The 12,435-nt window shown below is 36.5% G+C and overlaps 1 protein-coding gene across 2 annotated transcripts in view; it reads right to left on the bottom strand.

Annotated features, from left to right (window-relative positions):
* Window positions 1–12,435, bottom strand: part of CDC73 (cell division cycle 73) — a 164,333-nt gene that overhangs the window by 11,828 nt on the left and 140,070 nt on the right. For both annotated transcript variants that reach the window (XM_073356725.2, XM_073356726.2), the window contains 2 exons: window positions 2,052–2,213; window positions 96–196 (listed from right to left, as the gene is read on the bottom strand). In XM_073356725.2, coding sequence (XP_073212826.1) covers window positions 96–196; window positions 2,052–2,213 — 263 coding nt within the window. The remainder of the gene's footprint in view (window positions 1–95; window positions 197–2,051; window positions 2,214–12,435) is intronic.

Genomic DNA, 12,435 nt, shown 5'->3' with positions numbered 1-12,435 from the left:
AATCCCATAACACTCCCAGCCAAACCTGAACTATTGGTAAGTATGTACTGATGATAAAAGCATGTAAGAGCATTTATCTGTAACTAGAAGCTTACTTTTTGCAAAAATATCAACAGGGGATCCATCAGGCAATAGCCATGGCCAGCCTTTGAACTGCCAAGCAGGACCCTGAACAAACACCGCGACTACACGGTCCCTATAAATAAAGGAGAAGGAGACACACACATTAAAGGACTTAAGCTTTTAGTCACTGTAAATTCCTAAAAGGAAAAAAAAATCTCAATTATTTATATGAGACAGGTTGCTGTCAACACTACTGTGAGGAAAGCATCGTACATTAACATAGTTTCTCTTCATAATGTCACTGTTATAGCACATTAATGACTGCTGTACTTCCAAAACAGCTGCTTTTTCCACATGCAAGTCTCTTCAGCATTAACACACTATTTTTGTATGTAATATTTCTGGACTTCATGTCTGCTTTTTGTTGTATGCAGCTCAATTTCAAATTTTGTATTTATCAGAAAGCAAATCCTGTTCATTTCTTGAGATTACTGTTTAGGGTTTCTTTAAAATGCTTTGGAATTTAAAAGAAAATCCCCTATGAATTGTATTGTAAACTAAAGGAGATGTAGCAATTTAAAAATGCTTATTCAGCACATACTTTAAACTTTAATACAAAAAGCTCATTGCAACAGGAGAGACAGCTGCAACAATTTAACCTACATTTTCAAAGTGCACTTTTAATGAGTATATGCAACTACCACCTGTAGTCTAAGAAAAATCTATTCACTGTTAATACAGAAGATAAAGTTCACAAACAGCAAGTTCTTTGGGACAGGTATTGTCTCTTTGCTATACATTTGTACAGCAATAGGGCTGAGGTCTCTAAGCACGACCACATTAGGAATTAGATTATGGGTTTATTTATAAATGTACATTATTGTAAGGATTTCAAAACCCCAATGAAGAAAAATAATCAGGTCTCTGAAATGATAAAAACACAAGGCTATACACTTAAAAAACATTTCTCACATTAGCTGTTACAAAGTTGAAACAATAAAACTTTAACATTAATTCCCTATCACTGATTCCACTCTGGGAAATCAATCATGAAGACGGCTTTACCTTTGTCAAAAATGTTTACGGTCCACTGAAGATGCAAGCTGCCTTTTGGTACTTCAGCAGCTATTATTGTTTTCTATTTGCCTGCTGCTCCCAACAGAGAATGCCTAATTATCTGGAGTGTTAGATCTTATTTCCTTTTAACAGCCTGCTTTGAATGTTACAGACCACTAGGTCTTGTACATGCCTTAAATATTCTTAAACTGGGAGGATAAAGAAAGAATATTGGTTATTTGATTAATCAATACTAAAGGGTTGTCTTTTTACAAACCCTCCTGGAGTGTAAAAGTACTGACAGATACTGTTTCATCTTTTTACAGGCCCTCACAAACGGGTCTGCAGGTTAAACAAACAAACCTATGACACATTTGCAAAAAGATCCCCCTTGACTGGCTCTCCCCCTTCACAGAGCTCCATCTTGAAGCCTATGTCATTGTTTCTGACCATTATGCACATTAGCTTAAAGCTGATGCAATCTGTTTCCAGCTTCTTTTTTTTTTTTTTTTTTTTTAAATTTAGAGTCAGAAGTATAAGGCCCCAACATTTTCCCTTCCAAATAAAATTCAGAAAGATTGGCTATAGACAAGGATTTTTCTTTCAGAGATGCAACATGTTTGAGTAAATTAAGTAATACAGTAGCTCTGATCCTGAACAATTGGAGTGATACTTTCATACTCCTGGAGGGTTTCAAACAAAAAATATGGGATAAGCCAGGAATATTGTTTATATCATTGAAAGATCATAACCTGAAAGGAACAAGTTCCTATATAATTGCTATCCAGCCATTTCTACACACATTTGTTAATGTTTTATGCACCAATTAGCTTGGAGTTATTTTATTAGCTCATTTCAAGATCTGTGTTCTTGTTCTGAAAAAGAGAACTAAACGTGTAAAAAAATAATTCAAAAAAGCAGTTCTGCTTTACCAATCTTGTGGCATAAGTTTCAGAGGCTGGTCTACCACTCGATAAGGTACAGTAACGCTGACTGTTGTGCCCCCAGGCTGCATCTGGTCCTTCCTTCTCTGTATTAAAGTTTCATTTTCTCGTTGACAGCCTTGTTTTTTCTTTTCATCTGATGGTACAAACCTAGGGAACAAAGAGGCACTTAGCAGATCCATGTTATTTGTTTGCTATAGTCAACAAGGAAAGTAAGCAAACCATAACCTCTTCTAATAATGCAAGTTATCTGACAAGATCACAAGAAGTTTAACAGGGTTAAAACTATTCTTGAACTCGCTATGCTTTGTCTTTGAAATGCCTCCGTATAGCAGAAGGGCATGCTAAGAAAGCTTGATCATTAACTAAATCTCTAATTTTACAATAATTTTCTTTGAACATAGGTGATTTAACTACTTTTAGTAGCAAAAAAATCGAAGTATTCATATCTGAAGATTTTGCGCTACATATTTATGGATTTAAGTAAGTATTTAGATGGTTTGTATCATAAAAAAAGGTCTATCAAATCTTTGTCCCAGACATGCAAGAAGAGAGATAAGATGCCAGCGATGCGGTTTAATTAGGCCACAACTTTATTAACGTAACTCATATGGGAAATATCCAGCAATAACTTATTCAATGCACGTCATCACTACTTCCTTAATCATTTCCACCTATTTAAGAACGGTCATCTGTCCCCCACCCAGTACTGGTCCCAGATAGTCTTTGAGATTCCACCACCCTCCTCTCATGTGACGGTTAACCTCTAGGGGAACAGGGTTGTCTCCCATCCTGTTCCAGACATTAGGAGACCCAACCCCATTTCACAGCGTTCTATGGAAGATGTGAATTTAGGCCTCCAAAATTCTTGAAGACTTAGGCATTAACCCGAAATTCCTTTGAAAATCGATTACATTAATTATACACATCAACAGACAGTGGACTGTACAAATCTTTGCTGACAGTAACACAGACCTTTGATATAACACCACCCTGTAAATATATATTGTGAATTCAAACCATGGAGCCATTATGCTCATCTATCAATACATACTGTAGCACAAAGGGTTCTAACAAATACTGACCATTTCATTTGAATATATACCAACACCATAAAGATCAAATTCAAATTATACAGAACTTCTTTCCTTCCATTAGTTTTAAGTCAGTGCTTGCTGGCAGGACGTGGCCTTCCATGGCCAGTGATAGTACAACTAAAGAAATCCAGTAGTTATTGTAATCCTCAACTCCTGAATGCAACAGCAGTCACAGTCTTTGTATTCATGTCAGGATTTTTATGTTTTTGAAAACAGCTCTCTTAAAACTACAATTAAATTGCATCTTAAACACAAAGGGCTATTTAAACATTTGTGACCACTCATGGGTCACCCAATGAGACCATCATGAGTTCTTATTTCCTGAAGTACAGATGGTTACTAGCAGTTTGACTAAAGGGAGCAGAGCTGATTTTTGAAAATCAAAGTGCGAGTTGTTGCCACACCTCTGGGGCCTGCCCACTTACATACATGTAATGCTCTGGATAGGAAGTCAGAAAGCCATGGCAACAACAGGGGGACACCAGCAGTTTACCCACAACAAGAATTTAAGTAACATCATTAAGCTTGTTGGTGCAGATTTTATAGCTTTTGGCTACAGGGACTTGATTCTATCCATCAAAATTATATCTTAGCAAGGACCAAAAAATTTGGATTTTTATCATAATGCTGAAGTTAAAGATTTTTTTTAATTTTTCATCTAGTTAGATGGTGAGTACTGATAAGATAGAGATGAATTATTTAACTCAATACTACAATTCTGGATTTTTTGAATGCCTAGTTGAGGTTTTGGGGTCTCCCCCCAAAACATTATGCTCAATTATGCATGAAAAACTAAGATGATATGATTCTCATGTCTTAGATAATCTCTTAAGGAGAAAATATATCTTCCTAGCCCCAGTCCTAAAAATGCTCCATACATTTGAAACAGTCTCTACCTTGCTGTTAAATAAAATGCATGTAACAGTTTGAAGAACTGTGGTTTTAGATCCCAATCATAAATAAATAAATGTATATAGTAGTAATATATATATTATATCGTGCTTTTAATCAGTAGACCCCAACATGCTTTACAAAGGAGGCATCACTGTCCCATCTGGAGACAGGACAACTGAGGCACAGAAGTGAAGTCAGGAGTCTATCCAGAGGCCAGTGACAGAGCTGAGGATAGAACCCAGGTCTCCTAGTCCCAGTACAGAGCTCTAACTACTAGGAAACATTGCATCTCCAAAATATAAATATTTTATACTAGTAATTACAACAGTTGGGGAAAAAAATTTCAGTTTCAATTTCTGTCTCCAAAAAATGCATATCTGGGATGATCAAAACATTTTGTGAATTTGTGTCAATTTTGGCAAATTGTTTCAAAGAATTTTTTTTATGTCAAAATGAACCATTTCAACATTTTCAAAATGAAACTTTCAAATTTTTGAACTAGATTCACAAGGAAACTTAGGCCCCCATTCTCAAAGCCCTGAAGAAGGAAGAGATGGTGGTGGTGCCCCCTTACACCACACAGTCCAGGCAGCACTCACCTGTGCTGGGGGAATGTGAAAGATTAAGATTTGAATCCCCACTCTAAAGCAGGAACTTGAACCCACTGCACCCCAGGTGAGCAGGATGGATAAAAACGGAAGATGTTGTTACAAACAGAACACTAGATTTTTTTTAAATTTAACCCTATTCAACATTAAATCTATGTTAAGGCCTACATACATTAAAATAATTAAATTAAAAACAAAATTTAATATTAAAGTATGTTTGCAGTCAAGCTGGAAAGAAGGGGAAATCCCTGAATGGGTGAAAGTCACTAGCTAAGCACCTGGAATTAGAGTTCGTTCAAGTGTTAAACCAGCTTTTGACAGCAACAGACTCTTCTACAGCTGCAGAGAATATCTTCTTTTCAGTTTATTCAGCCAGTTCAGCTCAGTGACTAGTACATTTAAAGTTAAGAAGAAACCAGCTGGGAGTTGAAAAACAGGAAAGCTTACCTTCTTCCAACCTACAAATAAGAAGCAGGTGTGAGAGGGTGAGATCTGCTAGTTCTAAAATCTTGAAGGACATAGTGACCAGAAACAAATCAGTTTAAATCACTAGTTACAAATAATACTTTTCTGGTTTAATAAATCAGTTCCTTTTAAATGCAAACATGTTTTGATTAAAAAAAATCTTTGCATGTAAAGTAGTTTCATTTAATAAAAGTCTAAAGTGCTGGTTTTGTGCATTTTAATGGAATTTGGATTTCTTTAGAGCTTGAAACAAAATCAGAAGTAAAACATTCTGGTCTAATAAATAAGAAATACATTCATTGTTCACCATCTTCTAACACGATAAAAAATTAAGTATCTGAATAAATGTAAGTTAAGCTATATAACTGCATAAAAGAGTATATAGACATAGTGCAGCTTCCCAGTTAGCAAAAAGCAGCATCAAATTTCTTATACAGGCTATATTCAGTTGCAAATGAACGTATTGTAATGGTTTTCAACTAATGAAAAAAATCAATATTTTTTTAGGAAAATAACTAAAGTACAAATGCAAAACAAGATTAAAATAAATTGAAATCAAGGTTTCCATCTTGAACATTTAAATCATGATTCAAATCTGTGATTTAAATTGCTTCGACCCTGTAGGTATGTGCTCTAACCACAAGGTATCCTGGGGTAGGGGTCTCAATCTCTCCTGTTGGAGTTGTCCTACTTTGTAGACAAATTTAAATTTCATTGAGCAAGAAAAAGAAAGGATGAGACTCTAAATGGTGGTTAAAGCAATCACCTGGGATAGAGGACACCAGGGTTCCAGTCCTCACTCCCATTAATATTTACTGCCCACGCCCCCATCCCTTCTCGGTTATGTGAATGATGCCTAAGGGTATGTCTAACACTGCAATTAGACACCAACAACTGGCCCATGCCAGCTGACTCAGACTCACAAGGCACCAGCTAAGGGACTGTTCACCTGCAGTGCAGACATTCAGGCTCAGGCTGGAGTTCCTATGTGAATCTAGCCTTGTTTCCAAATTCCCTTTGTTTTTATTAAAAATGGTGAAAACTTCCCAAAATCAAAACAGAAATCCTTTCAGATTTGCTAAAAGTTGCAAAAAATTTTGGTTTCAGGTTGACCCAAAACTATTCCCCCTTTTCCCCTCAGAACTGCCAACAATCTGAAAAATCAGTAATTCAAATACCTTAAACAGCAATTACAATTGATGTTGGATTCTTAGTTCCACAGCTAGCGAAACATGTATTTTTTGTGTAATTACAAATCTTTAAAAAAGAAAATCAGAATGTGTTCCACTTTTAATGCCAAGATAAATTAGAACTTGTGGTGCCAAATTTTAGAACATATTATCGTGTACATAATTAGGAAGATAAATAGCTATCAGAAATAAAGTAACATTTAAAAATGGGCTGCACTCTTATTGTTTCATGGTGATAGAAGAATGTTAAATTAGTTTTTCAATTTTTTCTCCAGCTTAATTTACACATTTGAAAAATCAGATCCTGCTTAGATTGGAAGACAATAACTGTAAATGACTGGAAAACTAGCCAAAAAAGCCAAGATAATGAAAGTTGAAAAACTAAGATGGGAAAAGGATTTTAGTCAGACTGATTATATATTCTAGCTTTTGTTAACACCTATGTATCTTACCAGTGATCTTCAATGACTAAATAACAGTTTGGAAAAGGAAGTTTGTTTCAGATTCAACACTACCACCTCTCAGAGACCCATAATGAATCTTTCAGCAAAATTAGGGAAGATCAGACTTGACTTTTCTGATGTTTCAAGGAGAAAGTGAAAAAAAATTTACCTCATAGCCTTTCAAGACTTCTTTAATACATTTTAAGACTGTAGAAAAAGGGCACAATCCCAATTTTTAAAATGTACTTTGCAGGTCATCTTTAACAGTACTTGATTGTACTGGAATAGTAAAAAGCTGGAAATGACTAAGAATTGGGAAGTAAAATTAACCAGCATTACAGTGATGTTGATAAAAGTGTGATTCATGAGGCACAAGACAAATTATAATTTATTTTGTCTTGTCTAACACATGTAACACTATAGAGCACTCTAATCAGAAATGGGGCTGTATAAGGCATCCTGGAAAAACAAAGGACAGATTTTAAAAAGATACCAATTTTTATAAGTATCTTTTATACTCCTCAAAATAGTATAAAATATTTTCAGACATACACATTCTTCTGCTATAGGCTCTGAAATGATTAAACAATGTGAAAGGCAATACATTAAAATATATTTTACTCACTACATCTTATAAGGAAGAAAAATATGGCATATTGGACAACACCACAGTTCTTTTTGGAGCAACTCATGGCAACCATCAAATGCTAGAAATGCATTAATAGGCCTCTGATGCTGCCGCTAAGAATCAGTTCAATTTCATTTAAAAGTTATTCTGGAGAATGCTAATCAAGTCGGTATTTCTAACGAGAGATCAATGACCACCACAGCCTCAAAGAAAGTGACTGCATCTGAAAATTCCAAGGTGGGAATGAACAGGACCAAGTGGATTCCACAGTGTAGGTTACAATATTTAAAAGTCTGTTGGGCTAAATCAACCATGATTATGAGAGAATATAGCAACCCAACGTAGACTTACTCATAAACTAAGGATATTAATCTTCTTCTATTACTGGATATTACTTGAAGTCTACACCTCCCTCTCCTTCCGCAAATGAATGTGAAGCCCACAGGAAATTTGAACACTGAATAAAGATATCACAAGTCATATTTAGAGTCCTATGGCAGCTATTGTGTGTTGATCAGCTGATGCAATCTGTCCGTAAAATCCAGTGGATCTGGGCACTGGGAAATCCTCTGGTGACAACAATCGCAGCAGCTCAGTGTAAAGAGCTTTACCAGTGTAAAGAGACGGCTGAGAAGCCCTTGCATTCAGCCGATTCCCAGCTGCTGGAGTCACTCCCTCAGGGTTGTGGAAGCCAGCTGCAAATTAGGAGCAGCTTTTATAACCAAACACTAGCCTGGTTAGTCCCTTAAAGCTACCAACATCTTCCCTATGCCCCCAGGCTGTTGTCAAGCACAGCTCTGCACATCTTAGGATCTGGCTCCATATTCCAAATAGTTCCCTAAAAATAAGCTATTAACCATAATACATCTTTCAAACTAGGGTTGGGCCATTGGTGAAATTGTCAAATACCAAAAGTGGTCAAATATTTTGAAGTACTAATTTATTAGAAGTGTGACAAAAGAGTAAGACTATGGCTCAACCAGGATTAGCATTGGAAAGATATTTATGCCTAATTACAAAAAAAACCACGCTAAATTACTTAACCGAGTTTTTTCAGCTCAGAAAAATGTGAAACAATGAAATGAAGTTCTAAAAAATTCTTAGTAATGTTCGGATAGCATTTAAATGTGAACACTATTCAGGACTAACCTGCTACAAAAAAAAGCAAAACGAAAACAAACAGAAAAAAGCAGCAACTATAAAAGAAAATATATTTGCATTTGTGCTCAGTAGGCAGCAGGCCAATTCAAGCTTCTTGCTTTTCATTATTATCTTTCACCGCTCTCAACTGCTTCATCTATATCATTGTCATCACCAAATTTAATCGGTATCTCCTCCTTCCTCTTCATCTAATGAAATTGAAATTCTGATGTTGTAAAAAACCAAGTTTGTATGGTGAAAAAGTGATGGATTCCCAAAGGGAATCTTATTACTAACAGTTTTTAAAAAGATCCATGGAACAAAGCCAAACTTTGCAACACTGAACTTGAAAGTAAAACGAACCTAGCGGATTTTCATTGTTCAGAAAAATACAAGAAGAAAGCAAACATATATATAAATAAAAACTTTCATATATAATAAAACTTTCATTTTAAATTAATTTAGTTAGCAGCACAGGACTTTTCGAACACAAGATACCTTTAGTTTAAGAGTTCATCTACATCAGGGATCGGCAACCTTTGAGATGCAGCCCGCTGGGGAAAGCCACTGGCGGGCCAGGCCAGTTTGTTTAAATGCAGCATCCTCAGGTTCGGCAGATCGAAGCTCCCACTGGCTGCGGTTCGCTGTCCCAGGCCAATGGGGGCTGTGGGAAGGGCAGCCAGCACATCCCTTGGCCTGCATCGCTGCCCGCAGCCCCCACTGGCCTGGGATAGCAAACCGCGGCTAGCGGGAGCCACAATCAGCTGAACCGATGGACACTGCAGGTAAACAAACCGGCCCAGCCCAGCCTGCAAGTGGCTTTCCTTGGTGGGCTGCATGCCAGGGGTTGCCAATCCCTGATCTACACCATATGGTCACACCACATGGTTCCATGTGGTAATGCAATGGGGTATTATATTGAAAATGCTATGTTAGAAGAATTTTATGGTGGCCAACTCAAGCACTCAAAACTTAGGAAAGGACAGTGAAATCTTAATTCAGCCTCCTTTAGAGAATGCATGAGACAGTTTTGCCCATCATCACATAGGATGCCCAGTACTGCAAACCCTAAGGATTCCAAAATCTTGGATTATGCTCTCCAAAATCTTAATTTGGCTTAAAATTCATGAGATTTTAAAATATTAATAAATGTTAGTTTCATTTTATCTTTGGTTTGTGAGTCTTTATGGTTCACGTTCTCGAAGTTCTCCCCCTAACCATGAGGATCAGGAACCTTTTTTTATTTTTTTAATTTTATTAAACAAAATCTGAGATTCTCACATAACATGAATGGAGGAACTGATACTAGGAAACACCGCCAAATATTGTGAGACTTGATGTCACAAGAGCTGGCAACACTCAAAGAGAGAATCTAGCTTTCCCAGGTATTAGTCCAGCCCTTTAAATGCAGAACAAGATTATTTTCTTGCTATACTCTGCCTCATTTACTATCCAGCCTATGCACTGATGGAGGCAGGATTCCTGCAGAACAAATGTGTAATCAAATTAAAATAATTACAGACTGTATAAAGAAATTTATATCCGATTGCAGTAATCAGATTCTCATATGGAGGGTAATCCAAAGGTCACATGTGCAAATTCAGTTTAGAAGTATCAGAGACAGCCACACTTACACTTGAAACGTATTGTATGGTAAACTGAAATCCATTTAGAAGACAAATGTTATCCATCTTTAACACTCCGTTGCTGTAGTGTACAAAAGTGATCAGAGATATTAAATTACTACAAGTTAGATGTGTGACAGACCCAACCTGTGGTTGAAGCACCATTCTTAATTCTACTTTTTAGGCCTAAACATTTCTGTGTTTAACAACTCACTTCAAAATTATTTTAATTGACAGCTCCCCCACAGTTGAAAGTCAGCTGGAGGCTGTGCTATATAATTAATGCGTAATTGAAAGCCTCCTCAATGGCTGTAACCCCTAGCTTACATTGGCTTCAAATCAATTTTGATTTAATGTAAAACTCTGAGTAGTCTCCAATTCATTCCTCCGAGAAACCTATAATGTTGCCTTAATATTCTGAACTACAAAAGGGAAGAGAAGTTAATGGACAACACATACTATACAAAGAACAGAAGAAAAGATGCAGGAAAAATTTAGATCAGACACATACAAGCGGTACATGAATAATTGATATCCTGCAAAAAGAAAAGGAGTACTTGTGGCACCTTAGAGACTAACCAATTTATTTGAGCATAAGCTTTTGTGAGCTACAGCTCACTTCATCAAATAAATTGGTTAGTCTCTAAGGTGCCACAAGTACTCCTTTTCTTTTTGCGAATACAGACTAACACGGCTGCTACTCTGAAACCTGATATCCTGCAGAATGTTTCATACAAACACTGCTGAATTCCAAGTGTCTATATCAATGCAACCACCGTTTTCCAAATCTGATCAAAAGCGAAATAAAATGTGTCAAGTGCATGTCAATTAACTTGCCAAGTTAGTTTTCAGGAACCCTTTAGCCAGGCTTTCCAGGAAAGCCGCACAAACCCAGTTTCCAGTTATATTCTGAAACAGTGACAAAAGTTAGTCAGTCCAAGAATCTACAGCTTTAATTCCTTAGACTTTCATAGCTACATAAGATGTGTTCTATGTCAATGTGGTCCATGCAGAAAGCTGGTACTCGTATACAGACACCAACTTGAAATCTATTTTTTTTTTAATTAGTTACAGATACTATACCTGCCCCAGAACCACCCCCCTCACACACACACACACATTTTTGAGACTTTAAAAATCTCATTCCCTCAACTGTTGCTGTCTGAATACAAAAGGGGTAAATAACCACAGGGGGAAAACAGTTATACTGAGTATATATGAAGTGTTGTCAGATGCACAAAATAAACAACTAAAATATACAGAAAAGTTTTTTTAATCTGTTACTAACAGCTAAAACGTTAGTTGAAATGAAAGTAATACATTTTAAAAGTGAAGTGTGATTTTTAAGCTGACAAACACTTTAAAACACTAACAGTTGGGTAGAAGCATATACTTACAGCCCTGCACTTAGGACAGTGTTGGAATTAATATTTGAAATTATTAATATTAATATGGAATCCAAACACTAATTTAACCATAAATTCCTTTTTTAAATCTAAAGGACTTATACAATTGCATTAAACATGCTTGAAGAGCCTAAATACATTATTTACTATATCCAAACAGTAACAAAACATATATAAGCATTTGTTGAAGATACTTGCAAATGGGCTAAACCCAGGATGCTCAGACTCAGATTGGTTGGCTCCAGCACAGCCAGGAAGGTATAAGCGGTGAACCTTTTAAGAGTTTACTTTTTACACGCTTTAAAAAAAACTGATGGCATTGCCAATTACTGACTTCAGCTACAAGTCTATTTGAGACAGTTCACCCCTATTTCCAGCTTAATATAGGTAAGATTTACAACCTCCTTTCTCGCCACGGCCTCCTCCCCTCCTTCTTGCTGACCAACAGTTTGTCTTTTGCACCTGGGCTCACAGAGGCTCTAAATTTTGAGATAACACTGGTGTGTGTGGTGGGAAGGGACATGTTGGTTCATTTTAAGATTTATTTTGTCTTATTCAAAACCATCCACAGTCACCCCTATTGGTCAGAGGCCTTCTTTCTAGAAACTACCCCTTATTTTGTGAGTTATTCTTTGAACCAGATATACTTCCTACTTCACTCCTTCCGGCCTTTTAATTCATTATTTTCAAGGCCTTCCTTCTACTTGCAAGTCAGGGCCTTTCTTTATAACACATATATTTCCTTAAAATAACCTTAATTCTTTAATCTCGTATGTATGCTATAGAGAGCATGGTGAGGGACCATTTTATATAAGATGCAGGAGGCAGTGTGCTCTAGGATGGTTGAATGCTTCCAGAACCACACTGCAGGCTTGG

This window comes from Lepidochelys kempii, chromosome 8 (assembly GCF_965140285.1).
Source record: "Lepidochelys kempii isolate rLepKem1 chromosome 8, rLepKem1.hap1, whole genome shotgun sequence".
In the NCBI taxonomy this organism is placed as follows: domain Eukaryota; kingdom Metazoa; phylum Chordata; order Testudines; family Cheloniidae; genus Lepidochelys; species Lepidochelys kempii.
Note: the sequence above shows the minus strand (reverse complement) of the source record. Positions and strands in the feature narration are given on the sequence as shown.